The sequence below is a fragment of the Theropithecus gelada genome, chromosome 2 (genome assembly GCF_003255815.1).
Source record: "Theropithecus gelada isolate Dixy chromosome 2, Tgel_1.0, whole genome shotgun sequence".
Lineage (NCBI taxonomy): Eukaryota > Metazoa > Chordata > Mammalia > Primates > Cercopithecidae > Theropithecus > Theropithecus gelada.
Window position 1 is genome coordinate 122916500 of NC_037669.1, and position 26165 is coordinate 122942664.

Here is a 26165-nt window from a genome sequence, read left to right on the forward strand (position 1 = left end):
TGTGGCTAGGATAATTTTCTTTTCAAATATGGGGCAAGATTGTTGTCATAAACTCTATTTATTTATATATTTATTTATTTTGAGACAGAGTCTCACCTCTGTCACCCCGGCTGGAGTGCAGTGATGTGATCTTGGCTCACTGCAACCTGTACCTCTCAGGCTCAAGGGATACTCCCAATTCAGTTTCTGGAGTAGCTGGGACTATAGGTGAACTTCACCATGCCCAGCTACATTTTTATGTATATATATATTTTTTGTAGAGGCGGGGTTTTGCTGTGTTGCTCCGGCTGGTCTCGAACTCTCAAACTTAAGCCATCTGTTCTCCTTAACCTCCCAAAAGTGCTGGAATTATGAGTGAGCCACCATGCCCGGTCTAAATTTGGATAGTGTTTTTGGAGGAAGAGTTTGTTTAACAAAGTACTCTGACAACAGTAAGGAATGTTTAGTTATGAGGAATTTTAAAGGGATTCCAGTAATTATCCAATCTTAATTTCTGAGAGTCAAACTAGAAAAGAGGAATTTAAAGTGGTAGATTTAATAATAAGCAAGATTATGTAGTATTTACACAACAAAACTCCCAAACTCCTTTAGATTGTTTTCTTTTACAATCAGATTCTCATGTTAATGGAGATACAGTTTCTTACTGTAACGTGTATACTAGAATGAGAACATTGTTTCTATTGAAGAAAAAGACAGAGAGCAGGATTTAGATCTAGATTCTAATCTTACTGAGTAACTAACTTTATGCAAGACCTAAAAGGTCCTAGAGCTATCATAGTCACTTTGATAAACTTTGGCTTCTTTACCAACATGAAAGTCTGACACCCTGGTGGTGATCAGTGAGTCAGTGTATCTGTACACGAAAGTATTTTGAATAATATAATGCAAGTTATTATTTATTAAGGAAAAGCACATGCAAGACACACTTTATTTTTACAGTGGTATAAATGCCACAGACTAGCATCGTTATAAATTCAGTTTATTTTATGGCTTTAGCAACCTATAATTTCAGAGTCCACCTAAAAAAACTTTTGCACCAGGAACTGTCTTTCTGTTGAATTTAGCTAAAGAGATTTACCCCCATTTTGAGCACTCACGCCCATTAGCAATGGTAACGACCAAAGTCCAGTTAGAATATAAAAATTATGCAGTGTATCATAAATTACACCACACTATTGAGACAGATAAAATTTACTTTTCTTAGAATTCAGATCAACAGCAGAAACAAACATTATCATTTCTGCATAACCTTAATTTTTCCCCTCAGGTACACAGAAAAAATAAATGCAGTATACATTTCTTCGAAGAGGTTTGTGGTTATTACCTTTCCTGTGCTGTACTAGTTTTTACATAGGGAACCTTTGTTGCCCTTTAAAATGTAATTTAGAAATGTAACTGATGTGTTTTGCCACCAATAAAACAAATATATATGACAAAATGAATGGATACTCATTTCAGTCTGTACGATTTGTTTTTAAATTATTCTATTTGCAGCTAGAGGAGAAATGTGAGATCATTTCTTTCCTTTCTGCCAATGGCAAGCTGATTTCCCCAGACCACGTGGACAACTGAACATTAAGTCTAGCGTGCTTCAAGTCTCCCGACTCCTGCCGGGCCATCTGTGGGCACACACACATCTAGGCTAATACACTGGATGGGGTAAGGCAGTCGACACAGCATCTCTGGTTTGACTACCGGGATTGTGCTATGTAGCTATCCCATGTGTCTGCCGCATCTGTTTATTGGACAGGGAAAGAAACTGTATTCAGCAGAGTGCACACAGTTACTGCCATCCATTCTTTCGTTCATACATACATTTTACTACGCTCTCCACGTGCGTTCCGAGAACTGGATCACAAACACACATACTCAAATATACACACACACACACACACACGTGTTCACCGAACCTCACCCAGACTCAGGCCCGGACAAGTCCCCCGCCCACCCAAAGCTCCCCGCCCTTCCGCCTGCGTCTTCCCACCCTCTCCGACTCCACGTGGGCGCACCCCGGCGCCAGGCGGCAGCGCTGCCCAAAGAGCCCCTCTCCTGCCCCGGCACTGGGAGGGAAGGCGCGGCCCTGGGGTCGGACGGACAAAGCGGGCGTCCAATCGAGCCCGGCACTGCCTTCCCGAAGGGAGGGAGCGGCAGCTCGGACGGGCCCAATGAGCAAGGAGCCCGAGTGGGACTTCCTCCCGGAATCCCGTTGGCCAGAATAGCGGGGCCGTGGGTGACACGTAAGTTGGGCGGGAGGTGGCGGCGCGGCAGAGGCTCCAGCCGACCCGTCAGTGACACCGCTCTGCCGTCCCCAAAACCAGCCGAGGCAGCTGGCCCCCACCCTTCCACCCATTGGGCAGGCCGCGCCGGGGCGCGGCCCGGAGTCATGGTCCCTTTGTTGGGCGCGCACCCCCTCCCTTAGGTGGCAACAAAGTCGTGCAGTGGAAGCCGCCGCGAGGGGGCGGGGAGCTGCCAGGGCGGGACTCCAAGAGCTGCCCGGGGGCAGCGGGGCCAAAAAGTGGGAAGGAGGAAAAACGGCAGGAGGCATCTGGGGACAGGCGCGAAGGCAGCCGGCTCTGAAGTATGCGGAGGGCCCCCTCCCGGCCCCGGGCATTCGCGGAGAACGAGCGTCGCAGAAGTTTGGCTGCAGCTGCCCGGGCGGCGTCGATGGCTGCGCGCCCCGCGACGCGCGGGGGCTGAGCGGGCGCCACTTCCCCTCCGGGCCGGCTTTTGTGTCTGGCATCTCCTCCTCATGCTGCGTCTGGCCACCTCCTGCGGCGGCCGCTGCTGAGACGCTCGCTCGGACCAAGGGGAGGAGACGGCGGGGGCGGCCGCGGCGTTGGGTCCAGGCGGGACTATGGGAAACGGGATGTGCTCCCGAAAGCAGAAGCGGATTTTCCAGACGCTGCTGCTGCTGACCGTGGTGTTCGGCTTTCTCTACGGCGCGATGCTGTACTACGAGCTGCAGACGCAGCTGCGGAAAGCCGAGGCGGTGGCGCTAAAGTACCAGCAGCACCAGGAGTCCCTCTCCGCCCAGTTACAAGGTACGGCTAACGGGACGCGCGCAGTCGGTGGCCAACTTTGCCCCGCGCCTCCACCCGGGCAGGAAAAGTGGCTTTGGGGAGCTCTTGGCACTGTGGTTGCCACCTCTGACCTTCACGGACGTCAGAGAAGAGCTTTTCAGGACTGCCGGCCCCAGAGTGTCAGGGGAGATGACATTCTCACCCTCCCGCTTCTTCCTCCCAGCGATTAGGTTTGAACTTGGTAGCACCAGCCCATCGTCCCGCTGGGCGTTTGGTGGGCGGGTGCAGAGAGTCCTTTACCCGAGGGCTTGTCAAAGGCCCAGCGAAACTAGGAGCCCTCTGCCGCTTCTGCCAGCCCTGCTCTAAGGAGCATTGTTCCGTCGATTCTAAGTATTTGCTTTCTTGTTGACTTTGTCAGTTGCTTAAAACATGGAGAGTTTGGCAGAGATTTCTCACACTGTTTTGTTTTTCAAGGGAAAATTAAGTCATAATCCAGCAGCTTAAAGTCATGGCCCAGTCGAATGGAACCTAGATCTGGACCTGCTAGTTTCTTATTTCTTATTCTTTTAATTTAATAGGATGTTTTCAGAGATGCTGGATGTGTGGGAAAAGTCCACACTATATACCATTCACCATCCTGCAGTAGTTTCTTTCAAAAAAGATTTGCTTGTCTTCCTCAGTAGCTTTTACTTTATCACAGAGCTGCATGTATGTATTTTACAGTTAGCTCGGGAAGTCAGAGGAGAAACACAGATTTTCACTTTACCATGCACAGCAAACCCAACTTGAGCAAGACCTGTAGAAGAACTTAAAGTTTGTGTCCTTCTATTTTAGAATCTGATTTAGTGTAATTTTCACAAACATAATTTACTTTTAATGTAAATTCAGAAACATTACCTCAAAGTCGGCACCATGTCGTCTTGTTAAGGATGTATCCTATACATATTTTTTTTTTGCAAGCTTTTACTTGTGGTTAGTTTTCAATACTTATGCAACTTTCTCCCCAACCAAAAAATAATGAATGGCTGTAAGCAGTGAAATGTTGGCAGCCTTTGCTGATGATGCAAATATAGCTTATTTGATATTGCTAGGTAGATAGATGCAAGCTAGAGGGATGTTTCTGTGTATGTGTGTGCAGATATAAAACAGATGCTTCTTCCTTGCTTCAGTTATTCTAAGTGTTTTCTAGTAAAAAATTTAAGATGAGAGAAAATGATACGCATCTGATTGCTTGAACTTACTTGCTCTTCCCAGCTTAGAAGAAAGAAAAGTATTTTTAGCTTACTGAGGCTGCATAGCCACAGGCAATGAAAATACATGACTGGTCTTGGTTCAAAAGTAAAACCCGTTTTGATACACTCTTAGGTTCAAAAAAATTTCTTTAAACTCATTGAAATTTACCCATGAGTTATTGTTGGTATGAGAATATGGATATTTGTTTACTTATTTATTTAGAAGATATCAGTAGCTTCCCTGTGAAGTTCCATGATGTTAGACCAAGGGAAAAATTTGCTGTCTAATAGTACAACAGTACTGGATTTTCGTAAACATGGCTGGAAGGGCCATGTACGGTGGATTATATGAGGTTGTGTGTGCCTTGGTCTCTTAGGAGTCCCAAGAGGGCAAAGGCTGTCATTTTCACCATTACCTCCCCAGCACCACACTGTGCCTGACACTCATTAGGGGAATCAATGCGTGTTTATTCAAACAACAAGCAAAAATTATTCGAAACTGTGGTGAGTAAGTTCATCCCAGGCACTTTTGTCTTTCTGAGACTTTGCTTCTGTGTCTTTGCTTTTTGAAAGCCAAATAAAACAACAAGAAAATATTTTGTTCAAGTAGCTCCTTTGCCTCAACGGCCTATGATGGACATTGTTGACTAAGGCCCTGATTTCTGAATAATGGCCTTTATTTGCAGTATTTCATTTTGAAATTTTAGAAATTTCTGTTCTAATTTGCCCTTTCTTTTTTTGGTGGTGGTGGTGGTAGTGGGGAAAAGAGGTGGTAAATGGTAATACAGGATCATTAAAATGTACAACTTTTGTTTTGCAGCAGATGGAAATGTTCTACCTAATTTGAATAAATGGCTTCAAAGTTCATTTCTTAATTTATTCTTTTGTCATTTCCTCTTTAATTATGGTGCTGCAAAACTTGCAGTATGATTATGCATTAAGAATTTTTTCGCAAGCAGGCTACAGTTTTTTTGTTTGTTTTTGTGTTTTGTGGATTCACTTTTGACTTCTGTAGCATTTATTTTGGATTTCGCATGTGTAGGCCATTCAATGAACATTTTCTGATGGTATGCAACAACTTTTGCTTCCCTTTTCCAAGACAAATGACATTTTACTCAACAGCACCATGTGCCACCTGCATAGATGGGCTTTTAGGACATCAGGCTCTCCAGTCTTAATACTTGTTTAGTTAGGTGGGATTGCATGACCTGCCTTGGATTCAGATCAGAATTAATTACTTTACAAAGAGTGATCTTTTTAGAAATGACTCAAAATTTCAGTAGTTTGGTCCTATAACCTGGTGATGTGCATTTGTTAAGTGAGCATATTTAGGTCACCTTCAATTTAAGAATACATTATACTTCATAGATTCCTTTGAAAGTGTGTTACTTGTAACCCCAAGTTACAAGTTTTATTATAGAAGAGCCCCATAAATAGAAGATGGCGGGGATGGCATGCAGAAAGTCAAAGACTAGGCAAACCCCTTCCACTTTAAAAATATCTATATCTGCCTGTTTATCTCTCCCTCTTAGCAATCAGTCATCTATTTATCTCCCATACGGGTACCTTAATTATACTGAGGAGTAGGGCAGAGGTCACATACTGGTGGCAAAGGTAATAACAATCTTTGGACAGCACAGTGTTTATATAACCTTTAATTTTTTTAAACTGCTTTCAAGTGAGCCATGCTCCATTGTCTGTATCTACAAGCAGTGTTTCTCAGTCTAGACTGCCCATTAGTATCAACCTGGTGGCTCCCAGACCAATTAAATAACAGTCTATGGGGGGTGGAACCCAGGCTTCAATAGTCTTTAAAGCTCCCCTGGTGATTCCTGTGTGCAGCCAAGGTTGAGAGCCACACCTCTATAATCTTAAAACTGAGCCACTCCGTGCATTTACTTTACTTGTTTGACCCCAGAGACACTTGAATTTTTTTATCTGAGCATGTGATTTAAAGCAGATTGGTTTCTAGACTGTAATTCAAATTCTACTTCTAAAACCTTTTGTGTGAACCTCCACGTTTTTCTTATTTATAAAATGGAGATTAGAATAACCTATTTTATAGAGGTATTGTGAGGATTAATGAAGGTGATAGACTGTAGAGCTCTTAGAACGTACTTGGCATATAGTAGGTACTGCTCATTAAAAGTTAACTGTTATCAGAATCCCTTTTGAGGTAAGCTGTTTTATCCCTTCTTCTCTTGCCAGGTTTGTCATGAGTAAAAATTTTGAAATTGGCCGAATTTGTTTATGTAGCTAACCACCTTCTTTTATTGTACCTTAAATGAACATCCAGGAATATGCAGACATCCAGTGTACCTTACTCAGAAGAAAGGACCTTCCTTGGCAATTTAAACTTGGACTAGGGTTACTGATTAACTGTGTTCTGGATCTTATCAGATTAGGAGAGGGTGTGACTGCTAAGGTAATAATTATGTGCTGTAAGATCTGGGAGAGAGATATAACTATTTAAATTTTTACAAAAGGCTTTTAGCATAGAGGCAAAGAGCCCGACATTCCTAAAACACAGTATTGCAATGCTTTTGGACTTACAGGGATAAGCCTCCCACCTTTTGTAGTCTCCAGTTCCACTCTCTATGTCCATGTATGCCCATTGTATAGCTCCTACTTGTAAATGAAAACATGCTGTCTTCGACTTTTCTTTTTCTGAGTTATTTCCCTTAGGATAATGGCCTCCAGGTTCATCCATGTTGCTACAAAAGATATGACTTATTCCTTGTTACGGCTGAGTAGTATTCCATGGTGTATTTATACCACATTTTCTTTACCAGTTCTCTGTTGATGGACGTTTAGGTTGATGCCATATCTTTGCTATTGTGAATAGTGCTGCAATAAACATACAAGTGCAGGTATCTTTTTTGTATAATTATTTATATCCCTTTGGGTATATACCTAGTATTGGGATTGCTGGACTGAATGGTGGCTCTATTTTTAGTTCTTTGAGAAATCCTGATACTGTTTTCCAGAAAGGTTGTACTAATTTACATTCCCACCAACAGTGTATAAGCATTCCCGTTTCTTTGCATCTTTGCCAACATTTGTTGTTTTTTGACTTTTTAATAAAAGCCATTCTGACTAGTGTAAGATGGTATCTCATTGTGATTTTAATTTGCGTTTCTCTCATACTTAGTGATGTTGAGCATTTTTTTCTGTTTGTTGTCTTTTTGTCTAGCTTCCTATTAAAAATGTCTTTTCATGTCCTCTGCCCGGTTTTTAATTTTATTTTTCTTGTCAAGCTGCTTGTGTTCCTTGTAGATTCTCGATATTAGCCCTTTGTCAGATGGATACTTTGCAGATATTTTTTCCTATTTTGTAGGCTGTCAGTTTACCCTGTCGTTTCTTTTGGTGTGCAAACATTTGTTATTTAAGTTAGTGTTTTTTTGCGTTGGGCTCCTCTAACACTTAGGATGGCCCACTGGCCTAAGCATGAATACATCTTGTCATTGGTTATTTCTTTGCTTTCAACCTTCCCTAAATCTACTTTTAAAAAAGAAATGTTGGCCAGGCACCCTGGCTCTTGCCTGTAATCCCAGCACTTTGGGAGGCTGAGGCGGGTGGATCACTTGAGGTCAGGAGTTTGAGACCAGCCTGGCCAACATGGCTAAACCTCATCTCTACTAAAAATACAAAAATTAGCCAGGTGTGGTGGCACATGCTTATAATCCCAGCTGCTCAGAAAGCTGAGGCATGAAAATTGCTTGAACCTGGGAGACAGAGGTTGCAGTGAGCCCAGTCACACCACTGCACTCCAGCCTGAGCAGCAGAGCAAGACTCTTTCAAAAAAAAAAAAAAAAGAGAGAGAGAGAGAGAGAGAGAAACATCTCCTTCAGTACAGAACCAAGCTTTTTTTTTTTTTTATTCCTTCATCTCCAGCATCTGGTGCCTGGCGTATAGTAGGTGCTCAATAAATAGTTTATACCTAGGTAGTACTTATTCTTGGCCTGTTAATGTGCATATATATGGTGATATTGTGGGCAGTGAGATGTAGTGGATACAGGCTGAGGCGTCAGAGCACTTGAATTTGATTTCCTGCTGTCTTATTTTACTAGTTGTGTGGTCATGGGCAAGTTATTTAACCTTTCGGTGACTCAGTCTCTTCATACGTAATAATCAGGATAATAGTACTTACAAAAGGTTATCATGAGGATCAATAGTGTTAGCTGATGTGCAATGCTTAGAAGGGTGTAGCTTGCATTTTGGATGATTGAGGAAACATATATACAACAGAGTGGTTCATAGACCTCAGCAATTTAGACCACAAGTGTGGGCAGTGTGTGGTAGGTGTACTAATTTTCAAGTGCAACATTAGAACTTATGAAGTAGACATTGTCTGTTAAATGGACATCTTCACTGAAGTGCAACTTAGAGTTAAATGAAGAGACTATCATTTTTGCTTGATTCTGTAGAATATGGAACAAAAATACTCTAAAGTTCAGTAGTTTTTATGTGTATGTAAATTCATTCCCTGAATAAAAAAGATGAAAGCTTCCAAATACCTTTTGAAACTTTGATTCAGTGAAGCATTCTTTTGAATATATATGATTTGCACAGAATCTATAATCGATTTCACACATTGTGCCCACCTTAGTCATCCCTGTAATATGTAACATGCCAACTCTAATGAGAGTACTGGTGTCCAGGTAAATAATTGGTTGCTGTGTAAGAGAATTGCTTGTTATCTCGGAGGCTTTAGTTTAAGTTCCAAGTAGATTGGAAGCCTTGCCTTGATTTATTTTTATTCTTTCTTATCTTAGGAAGGACAGTTTCCAGAAGGACTGGGGTACAAGACCACATTACGGTGGCTGAAAGAATAAGTGAATTGGAGTTGGGGAAATGAATACTGACTAAATATGGTGTGAATCAAAGAGCAAAGGATTGGAGAGAAACCAGAAGAGGGCAGGGAGAGAAAAGGGGACACATATCACCTGGTGACTTTTCAAAGTACTGAGGAAGAGTTTTGTTCACACCTTTATGCCCTAAAAGAAAAGCAGCAGGAAATCGTGATGGGAGAGCTGGTTGGGGCATTAGATGTGGTTTCAGTGCAAGTCAGGCGTTTACCAGCAGGGTGACCTTGAGCGGGCAAGTAACCTCTCTGAACTTCACCCTCTTCGTATTTGAATTTGGGATAACAATGTCTAACTTGCAAACTTGTATGGTTTAGAAATAGTGCGCCTAAAGTGACTAGTGTGAGTCCTAGACAATATTACTACTACCATTTATTAGGTGACCAGAACTACTGTTGCTGAATTAACATTGGGCTTTTTTTTTTTTTTTTTGCCCAGCCTTTACTACATCCAGTAGGTAAGAGTGTTATTAGTGCTGGCCTAAAAGTGGCTCCTTTCACTGTGTACCCTACTTGGCTGAAACTTTTTGATTTAAGATATTCTTAGTCTGTCTTTTGCACCCTTTTGAGCCGTTTTTGGGGCCAAAAAACCCTGAAAATGCTTTACATGATAGCAACTAAGAGTTGTTTTTCATTTTGACAGCCAGGGGTTCTTCTTTTATCATTAAGGACAAAGTGGTTTTGCTACTTTTGCCAGTAGATGGTTTATGGGTTTTATAGCTTTGTTTTGAAGTGAAAGTTATGTATCATATAGATTTATTATAAAAGAAAAATGATAAACTATATTTTCTTTTTAGCGACTGTCCTTTGGAGTGAATTTATTTTGGTAGAATTTTGAAAATTTACTTGAAGAAATTAAGTTATTTTTAATCCATAACATTTATTGAGTACCTAGGGTTCTCAGTATTCAATGCTAAGCTTATTACATGCATTATGTCATTTAACTGTGACACTAGCACTTTAATCTGAATGAGCAATCTGAGGCTTAGAGAGGCTAATTAACTTCCCAGTGTCAAGATCTAGCCTAATGAAACTAAGCTTAGAACTCTAATGTAACTTTTTCCATAGTGCATCATTGCCCTCAAAATTATTTTAGTGTCTCTCATGACAGTATTAATGGTTTTAAGAAAGTAGGTTAGGTGGGTCATATGGGGATTCCTGATAAAATTTAGAATAAAAAATAACAGGTGTACTATTTGATGCAGCATTTCCAGGGTACAAGAAATTTGCTGCTGGTATGAAAGATTATTTTTGTTGATACTGGAGTTGATTTTATGTGGCATGTAAATGTTACCTGAAATAACAGTGAATCACATAATGAAAAACTTATTTCCTTTCAATGCTTTCTTAACAAGTAATAGAGAAATTCTCAGTTTGATGCCAGAATCTCTCTCCAAGAGAGTTGCTTCTCTGTTTTTCCAAAGAGAATAGACGTTAGGCAGCCAAAGACTTAGCTAGAATTTAATAATTGTTTTGTTGTATTATTGTATTTAATTTTAAATTAAATCTATTACCAATCATTAATGCTATGTAAATCAGATTTTTCATTTATAAAGTAGTGGTGTAAAAGTTTCCTGTTTAAAGTTTATTTTAAGGAAAAATAAACTTATTTAAATGAATATTTGGTAAAATCAAAAAAACTGTACAGGTTTTGCATGAGTGTGGTAAGAACTTGCCTGCATGTCTGAAGTTTAGGAATGCATTGACTGATCAAATTGGATACAGACACTGAATTTTATAGTTAGTTAACTGAATTCTAAGGTGGATAAGTCACTTACCAGGTGGCTTAAGCTAAACTGAGAGCCCACATATTCTGACTCCCAGTACAAGATAATATCCCTTCACTACCCTGTGCTATCTCTGTAGACTAGGACCCTCTTCTCTGTGAGGAGAAATGGGCATTGCTATTTTGAAACAATGCTGTGTATTTCTGAATGGTATATTTGTGTTCTTTGTTTTTATTGGCCCGTGAGTGCATATGCAGAAGACATGTCAGTCATTGTCCTTCACCGATAAGCTTTACTATGTAGGCTCATAGCCTGGAGGGATATGGGCATGAAATAAATTGCTCTCTATAGCCATATGACATTTTAAAAAATACTGCTTTAACTATTTTTCATATATAAAATGTCACAATATGATAGTGAATAGAAAATTAAGATGTGCTGTCATTCTGAAGGATAGGCATTATAGAACATTGAAATGATATTTTTACTTTTCTTTGAGAGTGCATGAATTTAAAAAAATTATCATTTTAGGAGAGTCAAACATTTCATTTTCCAGTTCACATCTCATTTAAAATGGCTCCTTTAATTGGAATCTTTGTTATAAACAGAAAACAAAATCTGCAAATCAAGATATTTAGGACAGCTTTGACGTTGCTTATGTGTTCTCTTGATAATAGCTATGATGCTCTAAAATAAATATTATAAACATAGATTAAAATTTGGCAGTTGATAATTGATTAATTTGGTTTAGAGAAGTTTATCAAGTTTTATGTTAGTGAGATTTATTATTAATAAATAATATTAATATTATAAATCTATGATCCTTGCCCTTCTGCATCAATAGCTCAATCTTTTAACAGAAAATGTTTTAAAGTATTTTATATTTTATTTAGAGGTTTGGATGCTATAAAACAAGTTAAATTGTATTGATATCAAACATCACTTTTATTAAAATATGAAAAATAATTTTTTTTACTGTATAGACGGTCATCAGCTCAAAATCTAGATGCCATCCAAATTTGATCCAGGTGTGGGTGAGGCCCCTTAGGTATCCATACAATCTTTAACTATAATTCTTCACGTATGCTTCCTCTTTATCTGTAGATCTGTGAAACCAGAGTCAAATTACCTGCCCTCAACACAGCCAACATATAGTGGTAGGACAGGCATAAAATACCTAGATATTCCTGTTAAAAAAAGGCAGAAATGTGAGAAAAATAGGAGTCACCTGTCCATAGGAATTTTGAAATCTGTTGAGGCAACTGCTCCTGTAGTAGGTCTCAAAGCCTGGGAATAGTTCTCCATGGTTCTTGACTGTACCGTTTGGTTCTTGGTTCCACTCTGAGTCATCTTTCCTTTTTCGTGAAAGGTAGCATATGTTTGCAGCTGAGTGGTTTTTCCAGCCTGCTTCCTACCAGTAGAATTTTAAGGACCCGTGGCCTTTTTAAATTTAGTAGTGCTTCTAACCCTTTTGGCCCAAATAGGCAGTGATCCTGCTGATATAATCTTCTCAAAAAGTTTGTGGGTCTCCTGTGAAACTTCTTTGAATTTTCTCCATTAGACAAAAGCCACATTCATGTATCTCCTGGAGATAAGTCTTCTCTACTTTGGGCTTGTGTAAAGATCAGGGAGAGACAATGCATGCCCTTAAATTTCCCAAAGGCTCATTATGAGGATCTGAGGAACCCTTAGGAGGTCCTGTGATCTGATTAAATAGTACTCTGAGATACCACTTTTGATCTTTCCAAGATTTTAACAAACCGATTTTATAAGACATCCTCAGCTTTTGTCTTTAGACCATTGTTTTCTGGTTGTGTCTTGGAATTGATCTTTTCTTAAAAGCTGTTTCTTAATTTCAGCATTATTTGCTGTCTAGAGAAGCTAAGAATTTTTGTAACTAATCAAGTCCTGCCTCCTTTTTGTTTAGCGGTCCTTCCCTCAATGTATCTCTTTCTTGTCATAGTTTCCTATGAAGACAGTAAGAAGAAACCAGGTGACGTCTTCAGCACTTTGCTGGTAAATGGCCTTAACTGGATAACTCAGTTCATCTGGCACATTTTATTTTTTTAATTCCCATATAACTGTAAGTGACTGCTGGTCATGTAGCTACATCTAAGTGTGGGTATTGCTAAACCTTAGCCACTACGTAATTTTTAGTTTCCACAAACATTTTCTCACTTTCATTTAAGCCCTTCCATCAACGTTCTTGAATTCCAGAATTCTGTGTATGGTGTGTTCGAGGCACATTCTCACTAATACTTTTCTTAAGGTTCACTACACAGTTCCAAAGCCACTTGCGCCTTTAGATTTTTATGACAGAACCCCACTTCAAAATCTGTATTAGTTATCATGTTGCATAGCAAATTATCTCAAAACTTAACTGTCTTAGAACAATGAACATTATCTTACAACTTCTGTGGGAAAGGAATCGGCTCAACTGGGCGACTCTGCCATGGTCACTCACAAGGTTGCTGTCAAGCTGCTGATCAGTGTTTAGTCATTTTAAAACTTGATTGGGATTGAAGGATCTGCTTCAAAATTCACTCAGGTGGTTGTTGATAGGCCTTAGAAAATCCATTTCCAATCACACTCATCTGGGGCCTACCGCAGGAATATGTCACAATATCATAACTGGTTACCCCCAGGGCAAGTGTATTAGTGTGTTCTCACATTGCTAGAAAGAACTACCTGAGACTGGGTAGTTTATAAAGAAAAGAAGCTTAATTGGCTCACAATTCCACAGGCTGTATAGGAAGCATGGCTGGGAGGCTTCAGGAAACCTACAATAATGGCGGAGGGCAAAGGGGAAGCAAGCCCTTACTCTGTCTTACTCTGAGTAATGTCTTACTCTGATGGAGCAGGAGAGAGAGGGTGAAGGGGGAAGTGCCATACACCTTTAAACCATCAGTTCTTGTGAGAACTCACTCACTATCACGAGAACAGCAAGGGGGAAATCCACCCCGATGATCCAGTCACCTCCCACCAGGCCCCTCCCCCAACACTGGAAATTACAACTCAGAGCCAAACCATATCAGCAAGAAATCCAAGAGATTGAGAAACAGTGTAAGCGCTGAAGATAAAAGTGAAAGTATTTTAATAACCTAATCTTGGAAGTGGTATCCCATCACTTCTACCATATTATCTTCATTAGATTTGAATCTCTACATTCAGCACATGCCGAATTCAGCACAAGGGAAGGCCTTAGTGAGGTTGTGAATTACAGATAGTGGAGATCCTTGGGATGCCTTAGTAGCGGCCTACCATAAGGTAAGTATAGTTATCTGAATATTATTATTGTCATTGTTGGGAACATCATTATTCCCAAAGTTGTTATAAGCTAACATTCATTGAGCACTTGCTGGGTACCAACCACTGTTCTAAATCATTTTCTTGGATTATCTGACTCAATACTTTTGTAAAAGTGTTTTACTGCTTTCTAAAATGTGACTTACCATTAAATTGGAAATATATTAGCAAGAAGTGGCATTTAAAATTATAGCTTCACAGGGAAATTACCTGGTGTTTAAACCGTCTGACCTGGGAACATTAAAAATCCACGTGACTCTCTGAAGTATAAACCCAGTTGGTAGCTCATTAAGGAAAATACCCACGTGGGAGACATCATGTCTTTGGGGAGTTTCAAAACCCATTGATAATATGCAGACCGTGTCTTTGGCAAGTAGATAGGAATACACTGCAGCGTGTTCCTTTTGACTTTCTAGACTGCAGTCCTTGGTGAAGTTTTCTTTTATTTGACAGGAGATTTTTTTTTGATACTTTTACTGGTCTTAGCAAGATATTTTTGATTTAAAGAAAGCATTAATTGTAACTGGTAATTTCAGTTTGTTCATTCACTCCTACTTTGAAAGTCATTTAAAAAATTACAATATATGAGTATTCTTTTGTGCTATTAATAAAGTCAAAAGTAGAATATAAGAACATGTTGTGAAAGATCATTAAATGTGTTCTGAAGTTATAATTCCACGTTATAGTATGTCTTCATTCACCTAAACATAGTTTAGTTATTACGAATACATGAGAAAAATATTCTTTTTATTTGACTTCCATTGTACTTTCCAAAACATATTTCTATGAGAGATTGGATTGGGAAGTGGGTAGATTATATTTTGTCAAAATGTGTTTGAGGCTGTATTTCATTCAAGAATTAAAGATTGTTCTGCTCTTGTCAGTGAGAAGTTGTTGTTGAATTTCTGTAGAACCAGTGTTTCTCTTCCTACCCCATTGCTATGTGTATGGGTGCCAGGTTTCTGCCATGATATTCACTGGCATTCTAAGTTGCTGCGAACTCCTGCTCTTGGTGGTATTCATATTGACACCGTCACCCTCTCCCTAACATGTATTCTCTTCTCTATTCTCTTTGCCAAAACCAAAATGAGGAAAACTCCCTGTGTGTACTGTAATGTATTGATAATGTGCCATGTCGTTCTTAGAGAGACATATTGTTCTTTCTCTCATATCTTTTGCTCTGAGTTCGAGTAGGGTCCATGTGGACTGAGCCTAGAGTATACTCCCTTGTGTTGAAACTGTCCAGGGAAGCAGAAGCTACTAGTTACCTATAATGGTAGTATTTGAGAGTACATATGTGGCCCTTTGTAAAGACACTCTAAGACGTTTTCATCTGAGAGTCTCACAGTAACAATATTTTGAGTAGGGGCTGAACTTGAAAGAAAGTCAGCTTTGTCTTTACTGTTGGCTTCTAGTTCTTCTCAGAACTGCCTCCTATCCAGCACCAGCTCATTGCCTAAGACCGCACTGAATATTTTTCCTGTGATCCTGTCTTCCCTAAGGGTGGCATTTTCAATGTGGGATCCTTGGGGGGGGTGGTTCATGAACATCCTGAAACTATATGTCAATTTTGTATATGTGTCTTTTTCCAAGACAGAAGCCATAGTGTTAATCAGTTCCTCAAAGCGTCAGTGACCTGAAAAAGGTTAAGAACCACTGCTTTAGGGCAAATTCCTCCTGAGGTCTTTTCAAGTCCATCTTGGAATTTGACCTCCCTTAGTCCCACTCCATGAACCCCCTCTAGACGTGACTGTAAGTGGCAGAGTTTGTAATGGAGTAGTCAGTGTATTTGCTGCTGTTCCGCCTAAGCCCTGACCGTTAACCCCCTCACCCTCCCATCCCCAAATTAAAGAATAATTCTGATTGGAGACTTAAATGGCTTTTAATAAATTGCGTTCCTAGAATCCATTAGTAATTTCTTAGTAAATAATGAAAAGGTCTAGCAATTACATGAGAAATGTGTACTTTCTAATTGCCTTGTATTCATGATATTATTTGATCCTGAAAACAACCCTGTGTTACAGAGTAAAGCAATATACTATATTATTGCCATTTTAAATTTAAGGAAACAGAAGTCATACAGCAAGACAGTGACATATGTGGGATTAATGCTTAATTTACTTGGATCCTAATTCCGGGCTCTTACTCACACAATCCTCAGTTTCCAAGGCTTCCTCACCCTGGAGCTAAACATAGGTTTAACAGGAGTTACAAAACTGAGTTTCTGACTTTGCCACCTCTGAGGGCACTCTACCTTTTTTTAGATTCTACCAGATAGCTAAGAATATTCCAGTCCATCTGCTACCCGTTACACCCTTCCCAACCCTGCCTACTATGTCCATAGAAGATGCTGATGGCTGCTCAAGCTACTAATTTCTGCTTCACCTCTGCAGCTTTCCACTGTCAGTCTCACATGCCCTGGAGGATCCAGGCAGGCTCCATAAGGATTGGGTCCCAGGGTAACAAGGGTGATAGTCACTGGGGAGAGTTCAGCTTCACTACCCTTTCTTTCTGTTAATATCTCTGGCACATTGTCCTTGATCTAGAATTAGGGGATTGGACTGTCCCTTCCCTTAGTATGATTTCTTTTCAGTCTTCTGCATTCAGGAATGTAAATAGGACTTCATCTCATACTGGAATCCTGCTAACATTCACTACCAACTGCTACCTGGTAGCATCTTTAGCTTATCATGACTTCACAGTGGGGTGGTTTGATGCTCACCACTCAACCGAGTCTCCAGCTGTGTGTTTTAGATTCCAGGTGTCAAAGTCAAATCACTCCTATAAATAAATCAGAGATTGGTTAAAGCAGGAAAGAAAGTTCTTAGAGCCCAGGTTGCAAATACCAGCATATGGGTATGTTTTGGTTTGGCCCACACAGTGCTTTGAAAAATTTCACAGTAGTTTATATGGAAAAAGAAAAATATTTTATATAAACATCTAGATTTCCAACACTGTGGGAAAAGTCCTATTGCAGCACTGGAGCTGCATTTCTGTGTCAGGTGAATGACTTGCTAACTATTTGGAATGGGGCATGTGGGCTTCAGTTGGCCAAAATTCCCACTGCCATTGCTTTGGTCATTTATATTACTGCTCTGGCCTGTATAAGCACCTAAGTTTGAAATTCTTTATCTTGACTAACATTTTTAGTTTATCAGTGAAGAAAGTAAGCCTCAAAGAGGTGGAATGACTTGACAACTGTGCTATCTAATACGGTGGCCACTAGGGTCATGGGTAGAAATGTGACTCCTAGCGTGACTGAGGAGATGAATCTTAAATTTTAGTTAATTTTCATTAATTTAAATATCAATTTTAAAACTATGGAATATGAAATGTTTTTCTGTTAAACACAACTTTCATTTTAATTGTGTTGTGTCTTACAAGATATGACTGATATATTACAGAACACATTTACTTTCTACTTCTCAAAATGGGGCTACCGGGTATTTAAGAGTTACAGACATTTCAGAGTGTATTTCTGTTGGACAGCAGTGACCTGACAGAAAGTCCCCTAGCTTGTTAATGGCAGGTCTGGAATTTGTCAGCAGATCTCCACAGGTCTAATCATATTTTTTTCTCCATTATTAAAATGTTACCCAACTGTTCTAATTCTTGAAACTTTTTGTTATTATATGCTTCTATAGAAATTTGTTTTTCCTCATTTTTACATAGTACATGATAGAAAAGAGATTTTATGTAAAGGAAAATTTAGCATCATGTATTAGCAACAATGATACAAAGATAATTTTAGAGATTAATTTTAAATTTAATATTCATGACAAAGACTTTTTTTTACTTTAAGTGACTGACAATTTTCTCTGAACTACTTATTTAAGAAAACAATTTCAGCATGTTCAAAATGGCATTATGTTTGATTTTGGAACAGGTATATATTAAAATATAGTGTAAAATCAATGATACATTTTATTGTAGCTTTAAAATGAGACAGAAATTGCTGTTACATTTAATATATTGAGTTATTATATTTTATACCTAAGAAAGCTTTCCCTTTTTAAAATTTTATGTTTTTAATTATCTAAATAAGATAAAAAGATTAAAACCCTTAACAAAGTATTGGGCATGTGTATAGCCCAACCAAATATAACAATTTAGATAAAATTATTTTGACAATTTACTTATTCAACTTTGAATTGTAACTTATCTACATAAAAGTGCACATATTGTAAGCAAACAACTTGATGAGACTTCACAAACGCAACTGTATAACCAGCAATCAGATCAAAACACATGGCAAGACCAGCACTCCAGAAGCTCTCTTGCACTCATCTCATTCAAAAATTGTCTTCCAACCTCAAAGAATAAGCACCATGGATGAGTTTCACCTGTTTTTGTACTTCGTGTAAATAAAATCGAACAATATATACTCTTTTGTCTGGCTTCTTTTGCTTAACATTGTGAGATCCATCCAAACTGTTACGTGTAGTTGTAGGTTGCTCATTTCTATTATTATATTGTTACCATTGTGTAAGCCTATCAAAACTTACCCAATTTACTGCTGATGGACATTTGGGTATTGGTTGCTGCCACTATGAATGGTCTAGTTCTTTTAACTTTTTTTTTTTTTTTTAAGGTACTAGCAGCTTTTTGATATGCTTGATGACTATTTTAAGATAATGCAACATAACGACTATTTTGAGTGCATTTACAAAATTTAATATTGCTCCTTTCCTAGTGTTATTTAATATCCTCATACAACCCAACTATAAGTCCTGATCCGTTAGTGCAAATTTTTAAATATGACCGAAAGTAAAAACAACTAAAACTTAAATGTTCAAAACACAAGCATTTGTAACATTGTTAAGCCAGGGGATAAGCTGCCCAGAGGACTGCTTAGACATATAAGCTGGCTTGTCTGTTCTTTGTTAACCATTATTTACGCTTACTGGGCACGTGCTTTTTCTCTTTCTATATTCTAAAGGGGTCATTTTAAAAATGATTATTTATTTATAAAAATACAATAACAGCAGACCCACCAATTGCCTTTTGTTAGATCCGTTTCCTGAAACAAGTTCACAAAACCCTGGTTAGAAATACTACCTCTCACTGGAAAAATTCAGAATATAACTGAGCAATTGAGAGGAATATTATAGAGTTAACACAGATATCTAGTGAGTCGTTAGACTAGCTGTAAAAGTGCTTCTAAGTTAAAATTTTATGATTTTTAAATTCTGATATGCTAGCTGAAGTGAATAGTGATGAAATAAGAATTACTTGTAGTGACTCATATTCAGCAATTTATTACATACATTGTTTTCTCAGTAGTTTTGCTTTATTACATATAAATGGCAAAAAGGCAATGGTGATCTTTGATGTATAAAAATCTAATTTTACTTTTATTACTTGCGATAATTTAACTTGCATTAGGCTAAAGTTTGCTACCATACAAATTGATAGAAAAAACTAACAAAATATTTGTATAAACAAAAATATGTCCTATTTAATTTTTTATTAAAATAATAGTGTTCTAAATTACTTAATAATATAAAAAGGAAAAATCTATTCATTATATGCAAATAATTAACAGGGGATTCCTATCTAGTAATTGAGACAGCCCCTAAAAATATTGGTGTTCAAAAGTGATAAGTTATACCTTGTGACATTTTTAAAATTCAAGATTCATACTGGTTTCACCTCCCAATACTAGTTATACTTGCGAAGTTTGGAGGTAAACTGCTAATAAATAAATATATCTAGAGTATATCAAACATTTTAGGGAGGTGTGTTACTTTCAATTCATTTGAAAGACTGTACATTGTAGAAACATTTAAGGACACCAAGTTATAAGTTGGGTTTAAGTATAGCTTGTTCTGTATATTATAGTTTATTTTTGGAAATTAGGCCTTAGCAATAGAATGAATTTCTTTCTGTGACAACTTAAATCTTTATTTAAAAAATTCTCATTCTGTTTTCTGAAATACAGTATAACCAAAGAAAATTATTATTAGTTGAGGAGAGATAAATTTAAAAGGTTTAGTTTGATGCAACTCATGTTACATGAGTAGCCATATAAAGATACGGAGTCAATATATTCATTTTTGTTGTATGACAATTTCAGAATCTTAGTGGCCTGTAAAAAACTTGCAATAATGAGTATAATCATGTTCACAGGCCTACAGTTTGGCTGTGGTTTGGTGATGGTGGGCAGGGCTTGGCTGGGTCTGATTTGTCTGGGCCTGGATACCAGGTCTTTGGTCAGTTTCAGGTCAGCTCCACATGCTTCCATTTTACAACCTGGGCTGAAAGGATTGCATTACCTGAAGATGCTCTTCAGATGGCGGGTCATAGGAACACAAAAGGGCAACTATTAACACTTGGGAATAGGCACACCATTATTTCTGTCCACATTCCATTGGCCAAACATTAATGGGATGGTGAAGAATTCTATGCCCCTATAAGTGGTAAGCACTGCAGAATGCTTGGCAGAATGTGGATGTATCATTACAGTAGTGAGGGATGAAGAATTTGGCATCATCTACCACAGCCAACTTCAAGATAGGTACAGTGTGAAATAAAAGAAGAAAACTTCCTTATTTGAAGAATCATTTTATAAGGATTATAGACTTTTAAAATACTAATATCAACCTAATTTTAGTCACATTTGTGTACTTTTAGGCAGAGGCTATGAGTTAATGAATAAGCACTTAGCATAAATTCTAAACAAAAGGCAATAAGTAAATATGTCCTTTAATTCAGCAAACTTCCTGAAGCACCTAGTGTCCATAGCTTTCTGGGATAATATAAATTTGGTTATTCAAGTGCTGCCATCAAGTAATAGAATGTAAATAATCTGTTAAAAGCTTTCATACTGAATTTTTATGACTGTTCTTTTAGTGACATAGAATAAGTAGAACATTTTTACTTAAGTATTTTGACATTTAATGTGTTGATTTTTGCAGCAGATGATATGATTAACCATAGGATTTATTGATTGACTGATTAATTGAGATGGAGTCTCACTCTGTCACCCAGGCTGGAGTTCAGTGGCGCAATCTCAGCTCACTGCAACCTCTGCCTCCTGGGTTCAAGCGATTCTTCTGCCTCAGCCTCCTGAGTGGCTGGGACTACAGGTGTGCGCCACCACATCCGGCTAATTTTTGTATTTTTAGTAGAGACAGGGTTTCACCATGTTGGCCAGGATGGTCTCAATTTCTTGACCTCGTGATCCTCCCACCTCTGCCTCCCAAAGTGCTGGGATTACAGGCATGAGCCACCACACCCGGCCAGGATTTTTTAGATACTAATTTATGTGATTTAAAACAAAACATAAAAACTAGAACAAGTTAGAGCTTGACCCGACAGATAGGCTTGAGCATTTTAAATTTTATGTAAACTTCTGGTGAGCATATGTAATGCTTTGCTTTTAAAAAATTAGCATATTCACCTAGATTCTTTTATTTAAAAATTAAGTGAAAAATATGTCAGTAATATTTAAAGATTTAGCACCTATTATGGCAACTATAAATGTTCATACCCAAGGCTTTGGGAAAAGGTTGTGGAAAATTTATAAAGGCAGATGTCCTCTCTCTCTTTTTAAGAAGGTATCTGATTGTAAGCATTTCTTTCAAACACTCCTTTCAAGTTGCACATTCATTAATTTCTTCCATTTAATGTGAGGTGTGTGTGTGTATATATATGTATGTGTATATGATCATATATGTATGTTTGTGTATATGTGAGAGTAAGTGACTAGTCGCTTATTATATTGACCACCTTTAGAAGATCACTGAATAGCAATTTGTTTATATTTTATCTTTTAAAACTTGATTCTCCATGTCCCCTTAAGAATGTCAGAAACTGAAAACTGGTCTTTAGGTTCATAAACATAGACTTGATTTCTCAGTGGCTATTTACCGTGAGTCATCTTGACATGCTTTTTGTGCATATGATAGAAGAAGCAATCAGAAAAGCAGGTGTGTTTTGACATGATCTTTTTGTGAACAGTGCTTGCTCAGAAAATTTCCAGAGTAGGAACATGTAGATTCTTGTTAAGGCCTAATAAATGAAGCTCTAAAGGCTCTATAAAACTAGTGAATTGTCCACCAATTACCAGTGTATTTGTTTTCTAACTTAAAGAAATACTTCTTGTCATTAACTTTGTCCCTTTAGAAATATGTTTATGTGGAAAGAAAATTAGCTTTATTTTTGTTTTTTCTCATCTCTGTTTTATTACTTTTTTTAAAAAAAACTTCACTAGTTGATTGTTTAAGCACTTACTTTAACAGTCTGGTTGGCACCAATCAGAACAAAAGGAACATTTCTACTGACTACTTAATTCTTTCATAAAAGGAAAAGTCCTCCTTTCTAGGCTCCACAGCATTTTAATGACAAGAGGTTATAATTTTTAATTGTAACACTTACAAATTATTTATTGAATTTTGATTTATGTCTCGATAGATCACATCTAATTTCCCCTCTGTGTTGGACTATTCCAGTGGTAACTGGGTCACTAAAAACCAGAACCTATTGGCATGATGTGGGCCACATGGATAAGTTTTTTATATAATCGTGTTCACTCTTTTCCAAATACATATCTAGGATCATCTCAAGTTGTAATATTTCTAACATCTTTGTCTGCATTACTAGAGATGACAGCTGTCATCTCTTGGCTGGACTAATGTAGTAGGCTGTCCCTTGGTTTTCCTGCTTTCACCCCAGCCTTCCACATAGTAGCCCAGTAGGTTGCAAAGATGATTTTTTGTAACATATAAATTAAGTAATGTTACTTCCCATCTCTCTTTGAAGGAAATTTTAACTCTTCTCTTACTACTTTGTTATACTTCAGTAACAAGATTGTAGTGATGTGGGCTTTTTAGCTGTTCCCAAGCTCATGCCTTTCTCATGATCTTTATAACCGCCCTTCTTTTTGTCTGGAATGTTCTTCCCTGATGTCCGTTCATCACTGGTTCCTCTTTATTCAGGCCTCTGCTCAGATTTCAGCTATTTAGAAAGGCTCTTTCCTGAAAAGTTGACTAGTTATTTGTTGTATAACAAATAACTCCAAAAATCTAGCGCCTTTAATCAACAGACATAAACACTTCATATTCCATACAGTTTCCTGAGAGTCATGAATCCAGAAGCAGCTTATCTGGATGGTTCTAGTCCTGGGTTTTTCAGGAAGTTATAATCATGCTGCAGTCTCCAGGGAGGATCCACTTCCAAGCTCATTCACGTGGCTGTTCCTCACTATTGGCCAGATACCTGTTTCTTCCCTTGTGCGTCCCTCCTTGGGTTGCGTACATGTCCTCATAACATGGCAGCTGGTTTCCCACAGAATGAGGAATCCTGACAGGAGGAGCCCAACATGGAAGCCACAGACTTTTTTTTTAACCTCATCTTGGTAGTGATGTAACAGCACTTGGGACATATGCTGTTGGTCAACCAGCACCACTATGGTAGAGTGTAGGAGGGGAGTACACAGGGTGTGAGTACCGGGTGCTAGACGTCATTTGGTTGGGACAATCTGGAAGGTTAGCTTCTATGGCAGCCCTGCCATCCCTGGAGATCTCACAGCTGCTTTTAAGAAGCCTATGCCTTCTCTATTTTCACCTTTGAACAATCTATACAAGTTATACTTCTTCCTTTGTGTATAAGAAAATTATTAAGCATAAAAATGGTAATAGTCCATCGACCCAAGTACTGTCTATCCCATTATCCTACATCATTTTCTTATTTGCACTTATTAGCTGAAATCTCATTTTGTATTTCCTTGTTTATTATATATCTTATTTATCTTCCACCATGAGATTGTAAGGACCTTTAATACAAAAACCGGTACTTCATGTCCATGCCCACTATTCTAATCTTTGAACTGAAAACAATGCCTGAAATGCAGTAGGTAATCAATTATTTGATAAATGGATAAAATAATTGGCCTTTTCAAGCCCCAGAAGTTTTATTTTAGACATTTTATATGGATGTGTTTCCACATGCATTCCTATATTCTGAGTTTACTAAACATAAATGTTATTAGTTTAACTCGTATTTACTGGTTTACCTTATATAGAAGGCACTATGCTAGGTACTCTGAAGTTACAAACACAAAGAAGACATGGTCCCTACCCTCAAGAAGTCCTGTTGGTAAGGAATGGCAGACTATGATATGCATCATATGAGAACAAGTAAAATTGCAAGGCTGGGGAAGTGTGAAACTTTGTAACAGTCACCTCACTGAAATGACTAAAAATCCATGAAACTGTGTTTCATTATATGTGATCATATATAGAGCAGTTTGCTCATACACTAAGTAGCTCTAGATCAGTGTGTCTTTAGAATAAGTTCTCAGAGTAGTGATTGTTTTTTATAGTATTATTTGCTGTTGTTAGCTTCTATTGTATTAACTCTGCCTTCCTCTTCTTAAAGTTGCTTCATCTAATTTTTCTGTGAACTTGAAAGCCAAATAAGCAACCTATAAAATTATATATAATAAGAATATATAAGACACCCCCTCCAAAAAGTTTTCTTTTCAATTAAGGTTTAGGGAGGTTTTATTTCTAGTTTAGCTATTTATGGCCCATTTTTACATCTGTCTGATATTCCCCTATGCTTTTAACAACTTTTCTTAACAGAGTGTTATTTTACTTAAGTTTTCTATTGAACTTTTTGCCTCTGTTCAATATATTGTAGTTGGCTTTGGAGTCAGAATGCCTCATAGCTCTGCCAAGTTTTAATTTTATGTCCTCAAGCAAGTTGTTGAATCTTTCAGAAACTTTTTGTTTGTTTGTTTGTTTTTTGTTTTTTTTAATCACATCTTCCTTACAAAGTTGGTATACAAAGGCAATGAATATGTTAAAGGCTAGAATGTTACTTGGCAGTCTGTTTCTTTCCCCATTCTCCACCACGTTGAATTTGCTTCCCACCCCATCACTGAGTGACCAGTGACAAATGCCTTGGTGAGCAGCATCCGTAATGGATACCAGTTTCACAGAAATGTCAACGGTGTATCTCCTGCAATGTAGGGCTGGCCCAAGACCACTCCTGCAGGCACTTTTGTTTCCTAAGATCATCAGTGCAATTTGGGGCATGATCCAAGTTGAGTTTCACCACAGAGTGGTGCCAGAATTTGGCCGTATGGGAAATCCAGAGTCCAAGACTGGCCATAAAATTAAACGTTTTCTCTAGGTATCCTTCAGAGATTTGATGCCCAGAAGCAGGTTTAAGTGCTATGTTGTATTTCACTCCCTGCCTGGAGTTAATAACAGGAGAACTCCGTCACAGGCATTTCAGCCTTTGAAAAGAGTAAGGTGATGGGAATTTCATAGGGGGATGTATCAGTTACGGTAGACACTTAAAGTTAACAAAACATTCAGAGTAAGGAATTTTTTAATTAAAGTAAGTTCTACAGCATCCATTAATTACCTACATTTTTCCACTCCCTCACATATTTTCTCAAGTTACCCACCCTTGTGACTCATTCAGTAGCAAAATCAGTGAAGTCGGCATTCTCTTTTAGTCATCAAGCAAAAATGGGGTCATCTCCCTGGCCTACTATGATTGTCTGGTCTGTCCCAGACAATCTCTTTTCAGTTTGGCCCTCTTTCTGTTACCATGTTGCCTTGCTTTTCCTGGAGGTAGCGGGGTGCTGGCGAAAGTGGGGGACAGTTTCCACCTACCATCAAGAACTTGCCGTGACAGCCAGCTTCTTCACTCCAGGTGGCTCTCTTCTTAATGTTGTATTTATTGTATTCATTTATCATCCCTGCCTTGAGAGCAGTGCTAAGATTCTGCCCTTGTCTTCTTTTAAATTCAGCTGAAATTCGTTGAGTATCTATTATGTGCCATGCCCCGAATTAGGCCCTTATATTTAACATTATGGATTTAAAAAAATGAGGCTAAGAAAGATTATGTGTCCAAAATGACAAAGGTAGTAAAAGATAGAAGGAATTTGAATGCAAATCTGTTGGCTCAAAATTCAGTTTTCTCTCTGCTTTAGCATGACTCCCGTTTCCTCCACGCATGCCAAGAGGTTAAAAATCACTGATGATGGGATGTGAGCTGG

At 38.3% G+C, this 26165-nt stretch overlaps 1 protein-coding gene across 2 annotated transcripts in view; it reads left to right on the top strand.

Annotated features, from left to right (window-relative positions):
- Positions 1-2749: 2749 nt before the first annotated feature.
- Positions 2750-26165, top strand: part of GOLIM4 (golgi integral membrane protein 4) — a 78919-nt gene continuing 55503 nt past the window's right edge. For both annotated transcript variants that reach the window (XM_025377689.1, XM_025377690.1), the window contains exon 1: positions 2750-3041. In XM_025377689.1, coding sequence (XP_025233474.1) covers positions 2855-3041 — 187 coding nt within the window. In that variant the 5' untranslated portion in view covers positions 2750-2854. The remainder of the gene's footprint in view (positions 3042-26165) is intronic.